A 10,760-nucleotide genomic window follows, 5' to 3' on the forward strand; every position below is an offset into this window, starting at 1 on the left:
ATATTTTCCAAGCGCGCAATGCTTCACGACGACTGTTCAGACACGCGACTTGCTGTTCAAATGTGTCATTGGGTTATTTGGACGCCCGTCAATCCATTCCCAAACGCACCCTAGATATAGGCCAGCGCACACAAATTTGCAGACTGTCAGGGGTGGACGAAGTCATTCATACCTTTCCACGGTTACAATACAATTTCAATGCAATACAATTGGGACATTTTCAAAATAAAATTCATCAAATGTAGGGGATATTTTCCACAAAACAGCACAACATATGCCGTATGTTTAATACACATTTGCATTGCCGGCGGTATGTTTTAGACTACGTGCCTAATTGGGGGCTATGTAGCGTGAGGGAGGGGGACGGGTCGCAACCCCGCCCCCGCACTTCGACCCCGTGGCCAGGGTCCACGGCAGCGCGGTGGCCGACGGTGGTGGTCCAGGGGGTCTGCAGCACCCGAGGTTGGACCGAGGGTGCGCCGGGCCCTGTGTTTTATTTTGAAGGGTGGGCATTCCTTCATGACCCAAGGTGGATGGTCGGCTTGGGGATCCGGTCCGCAGCCTTGCTAGGCGCTTAACGCCAGGACTGCGGTGGATTTGTATACCGCCGGACGCGGTCCCGCGGGATTTTGCTGACCCGAAGGTCATGACCACTTCACACCAACTCTCCAGTGATGGAAAGTCCCGTCAATTCGGCCTTGAGGCTCCCTTACGGACTTCACTGCGATCCACTAGGAATTGGCGACGGTTTGATCCGCACATTTGAGCCTAGGGATCGCAGATCTTTTGCGAAGTACGTGCCTAATTAGTAATTGTAAAATGCATTGCGACGATTAGGAAGACATCACGGTTTTTTTTTATATGAATATATTTTATACGTCACGATTTATGTAGTTATTACAAAATCATATTTTGTCACAATTCACAAGTGCTATACAATAAACAATGAAATTTCCAAACATATGTAGTCAAAGGGCGGCCCGTGTCCAGTGTTAGTCCAGTGGTTAGCACGTCGGCTTCACAGTGCAGAGGTACCGGGTTCGATTCCAGCTCCGGCCTCCCTGTGTGGAGTTTGCATGTTCTCCCCGGGCCTGCGTGGGTTTTCGCCGGGTGCTCCGGTTTCCTCCCACATTCCAAAAACATGCGTGGCAGGGTGATTGAACACTCTAAATTGTCCCTAGGTGTGAGTGTGAATGGTTGTTCGTTTCTGTGTGCCCCGCGATTGGCTGGCAACCGATTCAGGGTGTCCCCCGCCTACTGCCCGAAGACAGCTGGGATAGGCTCCAGCACCCCCCGCGACCCTTGTGAGGATCAAGCGGCTCGGAAGATGAATGAAAGGATGAATGAATTTTGGCCTGTATTAAAAAACGAAACTATACCCGAATCATATTTAGTAAACAGAACACGAAATACAAAAGGATGTGTGTATAAATGCGTCTCCCCAAGACACCAAGAAGTGGTCACACTCACAAGTTTAACAAATATTTTTTATCTACAGCAAGCATAAATTCTTTGTTAAACTCCCCTTTTATTTGGTTCTGGACTAAAAGCGAACAGACAAGCCTGCAAGTGGTTAAGATGCATATATGAAAAACAAAACAAAGGTGATGAAACAATATTCCAACTTTATTGGTCAAAACAGAATATGCTTGATGGATGACATAAGTAGGTTTCTGGTGTCTTAATCGGGGTGACATGTTGGTTCATCAGGTCAACTGTTGAAATTTCAGAAAAAAATTTACAAACCAAAAACTGCATTACATTAAAATAATAGAAAATCTTTTTTCTGACCTTGGGTGTGGATTCAGAGTTTACTACTCTGTGTCCACAACTGTTCCCTTCTCAGACACGTAAATGCCATCCAAGAACTTTCTGATATCCTTATTTTTGACTGTGGTGGCCTGCTGGATGAGAGCAGCTGGAAAAGGAAGAAGTTGGTGTGAAAAATATCATACGGGAAATCATTGCATTGACTTTAAAGGCAGACGAGGGCCACGGATTTAGAAAACAGGTCAGTACCTTCACATAAAACTAATTGCAGCTCGCTCTATAAATTGGAGATCTCCAGCACTTGTTGGTAGTCACAGTGATTTAGTATATCTAAATTGTAACGTATTGACATGGACTGTTACAACATACCTGAATTTGACACCAGCTCAATATCGTTGCCCTCGAGCACCAGCTCATCCTTCTGGGCTGCTGAGACTGTGCACATCACACCTGAGAAAAGCAAAACAAAAGTTTTACTTCAGGGAGAATGTTGAGTTAAAGTGCAGCCTCGAACACCTTCAGTGTACTTTAATCAATTAGGCATCTTCATACAAAAACGGTAAACTCAAAATTAGCGTAGACCGGAGCCAGGGCACACTCCTAATTTGAGTTGCCAATTTAAGACCCTAAAAAGAAAAGTCATCCCTCCATAATTTTAGTGAAACAGTGGATCAGTATATATATTTTTTCAAATTACACCTGATATTGCACAAGTTGATCAGCTGCAATGGAATATCCAAGATACTGTAAGCAGTGAAGCACACCAATAATTTATTTAAATACAGCTCTTTTCATGCGGACGGTATAAGCCCACCTTCCCACAGCTTGTTTACGATGTGTAAGAGAGCAATGTGGGATGGGTATTGAAGGCAAATTTGCTTCCTCATTCAAAAGCTCACTGATTATAGCAATTTGTGTTGAACGCAGATGATGTCACTATGTATCTAATCATGCGAATCCACAAAGCAGTCCAGCAAGTTCTGTCTGAAAAGCAGGCCCACTTTGGGTGTCAATAAACCAGGAACAATGCAAAGGGAACTGGGGAGTTTCACAAAATGCTTAGGTACTGTTGATGGCGCTTCAAACTGTTGCCAACTATCTAAATGTTAGTCTCACTTAGTGGTCCACTGTCAACAGACCATTTTATTATCTTCAGAGAAAAGTGCAAAGATAGAATGCAAAGGTCCAGTGAACATTCAGTCAACAAATGAAGGCAACAATGACCATGTACTCACCTGTCCTCATTCTGACACGGCGGATGTACTTCTCACCAAGGAAATTTCTGATCTCCACCATCGTCCCATTCTCTTGCATGACAACGTTGATGGGGAAATGGGCATACACCGAACGCATTTTGTAACGGAACCCCTACAGTGAGACAAGATGATAGAAACGTGAGGCATGGTGAAAGGAGCAATGAAATTACACATTGCTGATGACAGATGGGGTTAGGCTAACACAAAATAGGACAAGTTGCTTGACAGCTTGGATCCCAATTCTTACTATAACAGACTTGGATAGAGGTGGTGGTGAAACGTCAGCATCGTTAAGTGCAAAGGTATAATTTGAAGTCAGTCCTGGAAATTGTTGAAGCTGAGTGACAATCTTACCAAAGTGACTCCCTTGATCATGTTCTGGACGTGACTGCAGATGGTGCGCACTGTTGCCAGCTCCTTTCGGTTCCCCCACCATTTTTCTACACGCAGCTGAAATACAGTTGTTCAGCAAATCAAAACGAGCAGCTTGATGTTCCAAAGTCATTTGCTATCCATTTACGGAGGAACGTCAAAGTTCTTAGCACAGTTCGATACAGGCCGCTATTACAGGTCTCAATCCCATTTGCATGGTATTCGCATATTAACATTACAAAACATGATTGGCAAAGAACAGGCATACATTTTCATTCTTTAAAATGACAAAACTTTACAGGGGGCACAAGACCGAAACAGTGCCTCTTGCACAGAAGGCCAAATTAGGTTCACTTTTAAAAAAGTTATACCGCATTTCAGGATCATTCTAAACTAACACTTGAAAGCCAACGTTCCCTAAAATTCTGTGATAGGCTTTGCTTGGTCTTCCATACCTTCTTATTTTTCCTGCCCAGCAGACGTAGCTCCAGGTTGATGTGGTTGAACTCCCTGACGAGTTTGCCACGGGGACCATTGACGGTCACTGTCCGTCCCTTCAGCTTCACCTCGACTGCAACAAGACAACAAAGTGAGCATTTGCCACCAAGGGATGCCCCTAGCAAACAGCGTTTTCTTACCATTGTCAGGAATGTCGACTGTCTGGCTGCTGAGAATGGTCTTCATTCTGGAAGGGATATGAGACGCGATCAGTTAATCAGGATTTGACGTGAGATTTCATACTCTTAAATTAACATTCGGAAAGAAGCCAAACGCGACTACATTTGATAACACTGGCACGGATTTCGGACTCATTTATTGATGACAACTGGAGCCACACAGCGGATAAGCTAGCATCAGCATAAGGCAAATGAGACTCCCCACTTAACAGTTCTAATTCTAGCATTTTTACTGGTAAACATTGCACAGCATTTGTTGCATATCGATAGTGGTTATGGTTCAAGTCAAAGCGGGTAGGACACTCGTGACTCGACACTGTCGGCCTAAATCGGCCAACTTCGATCACGTATCAAACAAGCCCATATATTCACATCAGACATGGCCACGACACAAAAATAATGCCTTCCGACTAAAAAGCCTTATTCGTAACGTACACCCCGCAGATTAGAAGTCAACCTAATGTGAAATTTCGACTGATGGACTTGGATTATGTCCGATGACTGACATTTTCAGGCAACCTCACCTCGCTGTTCGTAGAAGAAAAGGGGGAGGAAATACGTCACGGGGCTGTTGTAGCCAGAGTCTGTGACGTCACCAGACATTAACAATGGAGCACACTTTCTCACAAAATGGCCAAAACAGCTGACAAAAAAAACCCAAGAAATGTCTTGATCCAAATTTTCATTGTGCGCAAATACTTGAACTAGTTGATAAAGAAAGGAAGAAAGTAAAACTTTGGCCTGAACATCTATGTAAGATTGTCTAAAGGGGAGAAATGCGCTACATTCGGTTTGAGTGAACGCTGGCGCGTTTTGGCTGCCGCTGCTCAATCCGTATTGTTTTGTGTTTTTTGTTATTGTAAAGCTTGATTGGGTGTCTTGAAAGGCGCTTATAAATAAAATGTATTATTATTATTACAAACTTCCAAATTTTTCTTCTCCTCAGCTGTCGCCGTCACTTGAACGCAACACTAGACTGGAACAATCGCTCGTCGATGGGCGTTGTTCGATAACGAGCTGGGCCAGGAACTTGGTCTCCAATGTTATGGCGTTGCTCAAGCAAAGTTGCTTTGTGGTCGGCCGTCTCTCAGCTCATCGCCATTGGCTCGGAGCGACAAGTATCTCGCACGTCAGTATTTCACTCCAACACTGTGAAATTACTTCGGTTTGGAAATATCTTTGATGTGCTTTCGATCGTTTCATTGGCGTAAGCGTAGTTCCTGAGCTGCTGTTTTCATAACGGTCCCAGTAGCAAGGGCAAAGTTTACAAATAAGTCTTTGGTTGCGTACATCTTCTAGGAGGTGTGCATCGGGTGAAGATCGAGTATAAATGATCATCTGAGCCATTCATTCCCTTTGTCTCATACAGAGCTGCAAAAGCGGCATATCATCTGCGGCCAAGTCCTCTCCGAATACGGCTGACAGGAGCAAAGTGCTACTGAGCGATAATGAAGGCCCCACGCTGCAGGACTTCATTTCAGGGGAACTATCCGAGAAAGACAACTGGGCAGAGTACAGAGGCATATTGAAGAGACAAAAGGGCGAGAGGTGCGTGCGTGCGTGCGCGCTTTTGCTGTCACACAGAGGTGCGGAGAATTGGCAAAAACAGTCAAAAAGCCATGATGGAATTATTCGCCAACTGATGAATGAGAGGGAAGAAGCTCTTGGAACGTCTGGTTATTGTGTGCATAGTTCAGTCGTGCCTATCTGAGAACTAGCTTGAAGAGGTGTTGACCAAGATGTGGCGGGATCAAGATAATTTTGCCTTCCATTGTCTTAAATGTGCAAGTCTTCAAGAATGAAATGCATATGTGGTACTGCTTTCTACTGTATTGTTTGTGCTGAAGAAAATATCAATGCTCACTCTTCCTAAGGCATAGTTGTCTGTTCTCACTCATTTTGTTTTCTCAATTTTAATCCACTGATATTTTGCAGGCTTCGGCTGCCTCCTTGGCTGAAGACAGAAATCCCAATTGGGAAGAACTACAACAGGCTGAAGAACTCTTTGAGAGACCTCAATCTTCACACCGTAAGCTACACAAAGTGTAACCGGAGTTGACTTGGAAACTTGTTGAGCAAGAACAGCACTTTTTTTCCCGCGTACATTAAGCTGTCATATATCTGCACAAGTTCAAAGAGTGACTCGGTTTGTTCACCAGGTATGTGAGGAAGCCAGGTGTCCTAACATTGGCGAATGCTGGGGAGGAGGAGAGTACTCTACAGCTACAGCCACCATTATGGTGAGTCTGTAACATGCAACGTAGGCCCAATGTACATGCTATTATTTAAAAAAAATAATACATCTTCCATGATCAGTAGTTAAAAATATCTGCATCTACCGATATTTTATGTATTATACAGTACATGAAAAATATTTCCCCGGCAGTTCAATACTTAGCCAATCAGAAGCTTGTAAAAGCAACAGAAACCACACACTCTGAACTGAATTGTCTTTTGAATACCTTTTGTCAGGGTGCACGTGGATTTACGATTTAACATGTGTAAATATTGGACCTCTGCAGGTTGCATTGAACTTGCGGTGAAGTGGGATCAAACTCGTTGTTGCACGATGCCATTTTACTTTCAACTTTACATTATCAATTGTTTGCATTTTGAGGACCATTTTGATTTGTTACGTAGTAATTTGTCATTTCATTCAAATGGTTAGCTGATGGGCGACACATGCACGCGCGGATGCCGCTTTTGTTCTGTCAAGACTGCTCGCCTGCCACCACCTCTGGACCCTGAAGAGCCCTATAACACTGCAAAGGCCATCGCAGCATGGGGACTTGACTATGTGGTGCTCACATCTGTGGACAGAGATGGTAAGATGGGCTCCTCAATTCCTAAATACTATAAAGGATCCATGAAGCAAATGGCAAAGCTGGTTGACTGCATGTCAGGTCGAAAAATTTAAGTCTTTACATATTTTTGGAGACTATACAAACATTGAGTCATTATTTGTATTAAATTCAGCAGGAATACAATTGTTTGCCAATGTGATGATCTTTGTTGAAATACCGGTAATTCGCGTGTTATCCATCCATCCATCCATCCATCCATCATCTACCGCTTATCCGGGGCCGGGTCGCGGGGGCAACAGCTTTAGCAGGGAAGCCCAGACTTCCCTCTCCCTAGCTACTTCTTCCAGCTCTCCCCGGGGGATCCCGAGGCGTTCCCAGGCCAGCTGGGTGACGTAGTCTCTCCAGCGTGTCCTGGGTCTTCCTCGGGGTCTCCTCCCGGTGGGACATGCCCGGAACACCTCACCAGGGAGGCGCTCAGGAGGCATCCGAATCAGATGCCCAAGCCACCTCATCTGGCTCCTCTCGATGTGGAGGAGAAGCGGCTCGACTCTGAGCCCCTCCCGGATGACCGAGCTCCTCACCTTATCTCTAAGGGAGAGCCCGGACACCCTGCGGAGAAAACTCATTTCGGCCGCTTGTATCCGTGATCTCGTTCTTTCGGTCATGACCCATAGCTCGTGACCATAGATGAGGGTTGGAACGTAGATCGACCGGTAAATTGAGAGCTTCGCCCTTTGGCTCAGCTCCTTCTTCACCACGACAGACCGATACAACGTCCGCATCACAGCAGACGCTGCACCGATCCGCCTGTGTTATCCTGTGTTACTAAAAGCCGCTCTCCATACTGTCAAATCAGTCTGAGTGTAATGGGACATAAGCAGCACCTACTAAAGAAACAAACAAAAAAAACTTTGTTCATACATTTAATGTATAAATACGAGAGAAAGCAAAAGGTCTGGAATTTCAGGTTGCGCAGGTTGCGTGCCTTTTCCGTGGCGAGGTCAACAACCTTCAACTTGAAAGCTGCAGGGTTGGCAATATATTGAATTTTCAGCATGAGACTCTACGCAGAGCACATTCAAATATAGATCAGAATGGTTCAATACAGGTGCACTCGATTTTAAAAAGGTAAAAACAGAATTGACAAGAATGTGCGCAAATAAGCCACATGGGTTATAGCTCAGGAACTATTCATGCCTTATCGTCTTCGGGTTTCATAGCCCGCAGTTGGAACATGAGCCAGATTCATTAGAACTAAATGACACGAGAACTGCACCTCCACAGGGAAATGTAGCTCTTGGAATTAGAGTACTTCAGTGGTCTCTTCTGTATTCAAATCTGCTCCTTATTTTGGGTAGATATTGCGGATGGAGGGGCGGAACATTTTGCCAAGACTGTTTCTCACCTGAAGGAAAGGTAAACAATCTCAGCATCTCTGCTTTTTCACCAGGCAAGATTGTACCAAGCTACTGGTGTCGTAACGTGTGTTCTAAATGAAAGCATCCATTCTATTACCTTCATGCAGGAACCCTCAGATCCTGGTTGAATGTCTAACACCTGATTTTCGGGGCGACCTTGCAGCAGTGGAGAAGATCGCCTTGTCAGGTCTGGATGTATACGCGCACAACGTGGAGACAGTCCGTGAGCTGCAAAGGTACCGCGATGAGATGAACTTGATTGTGCACTTGCTACCTAATGCTCAATTTGACATGCCTCATACATACACTGTTTATTCAGGACTGATGCGCATTTTTGTCTGACAGCATATAAGTTCATTCTTTTTCATTTTTAAAACCTGTTTTTTAACAGCCGCTTAGTCATGGAGTTGTGCTTTACGTCTTTTAGTGCCAGAATAGATGAGTAGCGGATTGGGAGAGTGACAGCCTATATGACAATGACATTCAGATTTATTCCTTAAGTGGAGGCAAGAGAGGCGGACCCTGTGGAGTGAGATCTCCAGGGCACCTGAATACCGCAGAGAGCAAAACGGATCCAGGGCGGCATGTCCCAAGACAGTTTGTGACCCAATTAATGTACTTAATTTTACACAATAGAATAAAATGCAACAAAACTGAAAATTATCAAACCAAAGTTGTACAACAACAACAAAAAAATGGGGAAAGAAAAAAATCTCATGTTGAGGATGCTCAATCTTTTGTAACAAAGGCTAAGAAAAAACAAATGACTCCTTTGTCGTTATGTTGCAATTTTATGGCATCCATCATGACATTGCGCACATTGATGGTTTATATGTAGGAACGAGTGTGGCAAAAAAAGAAAAGCCGAAGAATATTTTGTGCAGCTATAAAGGTTGTTAATTTTGGGGTCAAATTCTGAGTTTATTTTAAGACCTATCAGTTTAATATTAATTTTTTTTAATGACTTCAAAGTTGCCTTTTATAATTGTCCCTCCCCCTCTAATTCTAGGCATGTCCGAGATCCTCGAGCCAATTTTGACCAATCTCTGAGCGTTCTGAAGCACGCCAAAAAGGCCAATCCTGCTTTACTTACAAAGACATCCATCATGCTCGGATTGGGAGAGACTGACCAACAAATTCAAAACACACTGACTGGTACATTCACTGGGAAAATGCAGTATTTGGTATGACGTGATCGAAGGTCGTGACGCAGTTTTGGTGCTGTTGCAGAGCTGCGTGAAGTCGCAGTGGATTGTCTGACACTGGGACAATACATGCAACCCACGAAACGGCATTTAAAGGTAGGTGCGCTCCACAACATTTCAAATCACATTTGAATTCCTATCAACCACATCAATTTGTGTGCGGTCCTAGGTGGATGAATACATCACACCAGAGAAGTTTGCACACTGGGAGAAAGTTGGGAATGACATGGGCTTTGTCTACACTGCCAGTGGGCCGCTGGTTCGATCCTCCTACAAAGCAGGTGAGAACTGGCTCGGAAATGTTTCCGTTATACGGAGGCCAAATTATGATGGCATATTTTTGCTGGAAATTAATAATCATTGAGGTCATGATTAACACCGATGAATATTAAGCTATTTTTTGTAGCAAAAATATACTTGTGTATTTATACCGAATTAATTTAGCAATCATTTTTCTACCAAAAAAAGGTGCATTTGCCCCCCACCCCCTAATTTTGTTGGCTGACTGTAAACAAGTAAAATACAAATTAGTGCTGCAAACAAATTGATTTGGTATCACTTTAAAATTAAACTATTTTACATATACATACCTTGTACGAAGGACCTGGCCTAATTTTAAGTAGCCTAAGCACTTAAGTTTGGACACCCCAGGGTGAGATGACCCTAACTACTTTGCCTTCCTCAATCTCCACAGGAGAGTTCTTCCTGAAAAATCTGCTGAAGCAGAAAAAAGCAGCAGCTGTTACGGCGGAATGAATAGTGACAAACCAGCAACCCTGTCTATAAACACAACTTGAAATCAGTGCCACGATGCATTACTTCAAGTCACAGTATAACACACAATACAGAATAGAAAGCATGTCTACACTCAAGTGAAGTAAACGAGGCCAAGGGGTGGGGTGAGGGTTTACATAAAAACTGGGACCATCTGTCATGGACGTTTGAGAGATGATTAAAGAGAAGGCGAGCAGGGACAGGCCAGCGGCTATCCAGATAACCACCGGAGTGTCGACTGTCCACGATGAGAACATTTTGCTGCTTATTTTGCCACTCCGGGGCCCCTTACTGTATTCTGTCTCCACTCTTCAGGGGCCCCTGGACCTTTTCTTTGTAAGAGGCACTTCAAGGTTTGCTACACCTGCTGTATGTGTGGTTATTTAAAATGACATTGCGTTGGGATACCAATAATTATTTACTTGACCTGAGTAAATCAAAGTTAGCACTCAAATTTGTTATCACTAACACAAGTGCCACCTAT

The 10,760-nt window shown here is 44.0% G+C and overlaps 2 protein-coding genes across 3 annotated transcripts; one reads left to right on the forward strand and one right to left on the reverse strand.

Moving 5' to 3' along the window:
• Window positions 1-1,605: 1,605 nt before the first annotated feature.
• Window positions 1,606-4,624, reverse strand: rpl9 (ribosomal protein L9). Of its 2 annotated transcripts, none has more exons than XM_052085174.1 (8): window positions 4,600-4,624; window positions 4,037-4,083; window positions 3,854-3,969; window positions 3,381-3,476; window positions 3,006-3,138; window positions 2,140-2,220; window positions 1,792-1,918; window positions 1,606-1,715 (listed from the first exon to the last, which is right to left on the reverse strand). In XM_052085174.1, the coding sequence occupies exons 2-7, from the start codon at window positions 4,080-4,082 to the stop codon at window positions 1,815-1,817; spliced, it is 576 nt and encodes a 191-aa protein (XP_051941134.1). In that variant the 5' UTR covers window position 4,083; window positions 4,600-4,624; the 3' UTR covers window positions 1,606-1,715; window positions 1,792-1,814. The 2 variants fall into 2 exon arrangements, with proteins under 2 accessions (XP_051941134.1, XP_051941135.1); XM_052085175.1 differs by having other exon boundaries at window positions 4,582-4,606.
• A 416-nt stretch (window positions 4,625-5,040) lies between these two features.
• lias (lipoic acid synthetase) lies at window positions 5,041-10,730 on the forward strand. The gene is made up of 11 exons (XM_052085173.1): window positions 5,041-5,204; window positions 5,445-5,623; window positions 6,011-6,104; window positions 6,235-6,315; window positions 6,744-6,900; window positions 8,238-8,295; window positions 8,405-8,533; window positions 9,307-9,452; window positions 9,528-9,598; window positions 9,672-9,783; window positions 10,197-10,730. Exons 1-11 carry the CDS (start codon window positions 5,121-5,123, stop codon window positions 10,256-10,258), a joined length of 1,173 nt encoding a protein of 390 aa, XP_051941133.1. The 5' UTR covers window positions 5,041-5,120; the 3' UTR covers window positions 10,259-10,730.
• The last annotated feature ends 30 nt before the right edge of the window (window positions 10,731-10,760 follow it).

This window comes from Hippocampus zosterae, chromosome 13 (genome assembly GCF_025434085.1).
Source record: "Hippocampus zosterae strain Florida chromosome 13, ASM2543408v3, whole genome shotgun sequence".
Classification (NCBI taxonomy): domain Eukaryota; kingdom Metazoa; phylum Chordata; class Actinopteri; order Syngnathiformes; family Syngnathidae; genus Hippocampus; species Hippocampus zosterae.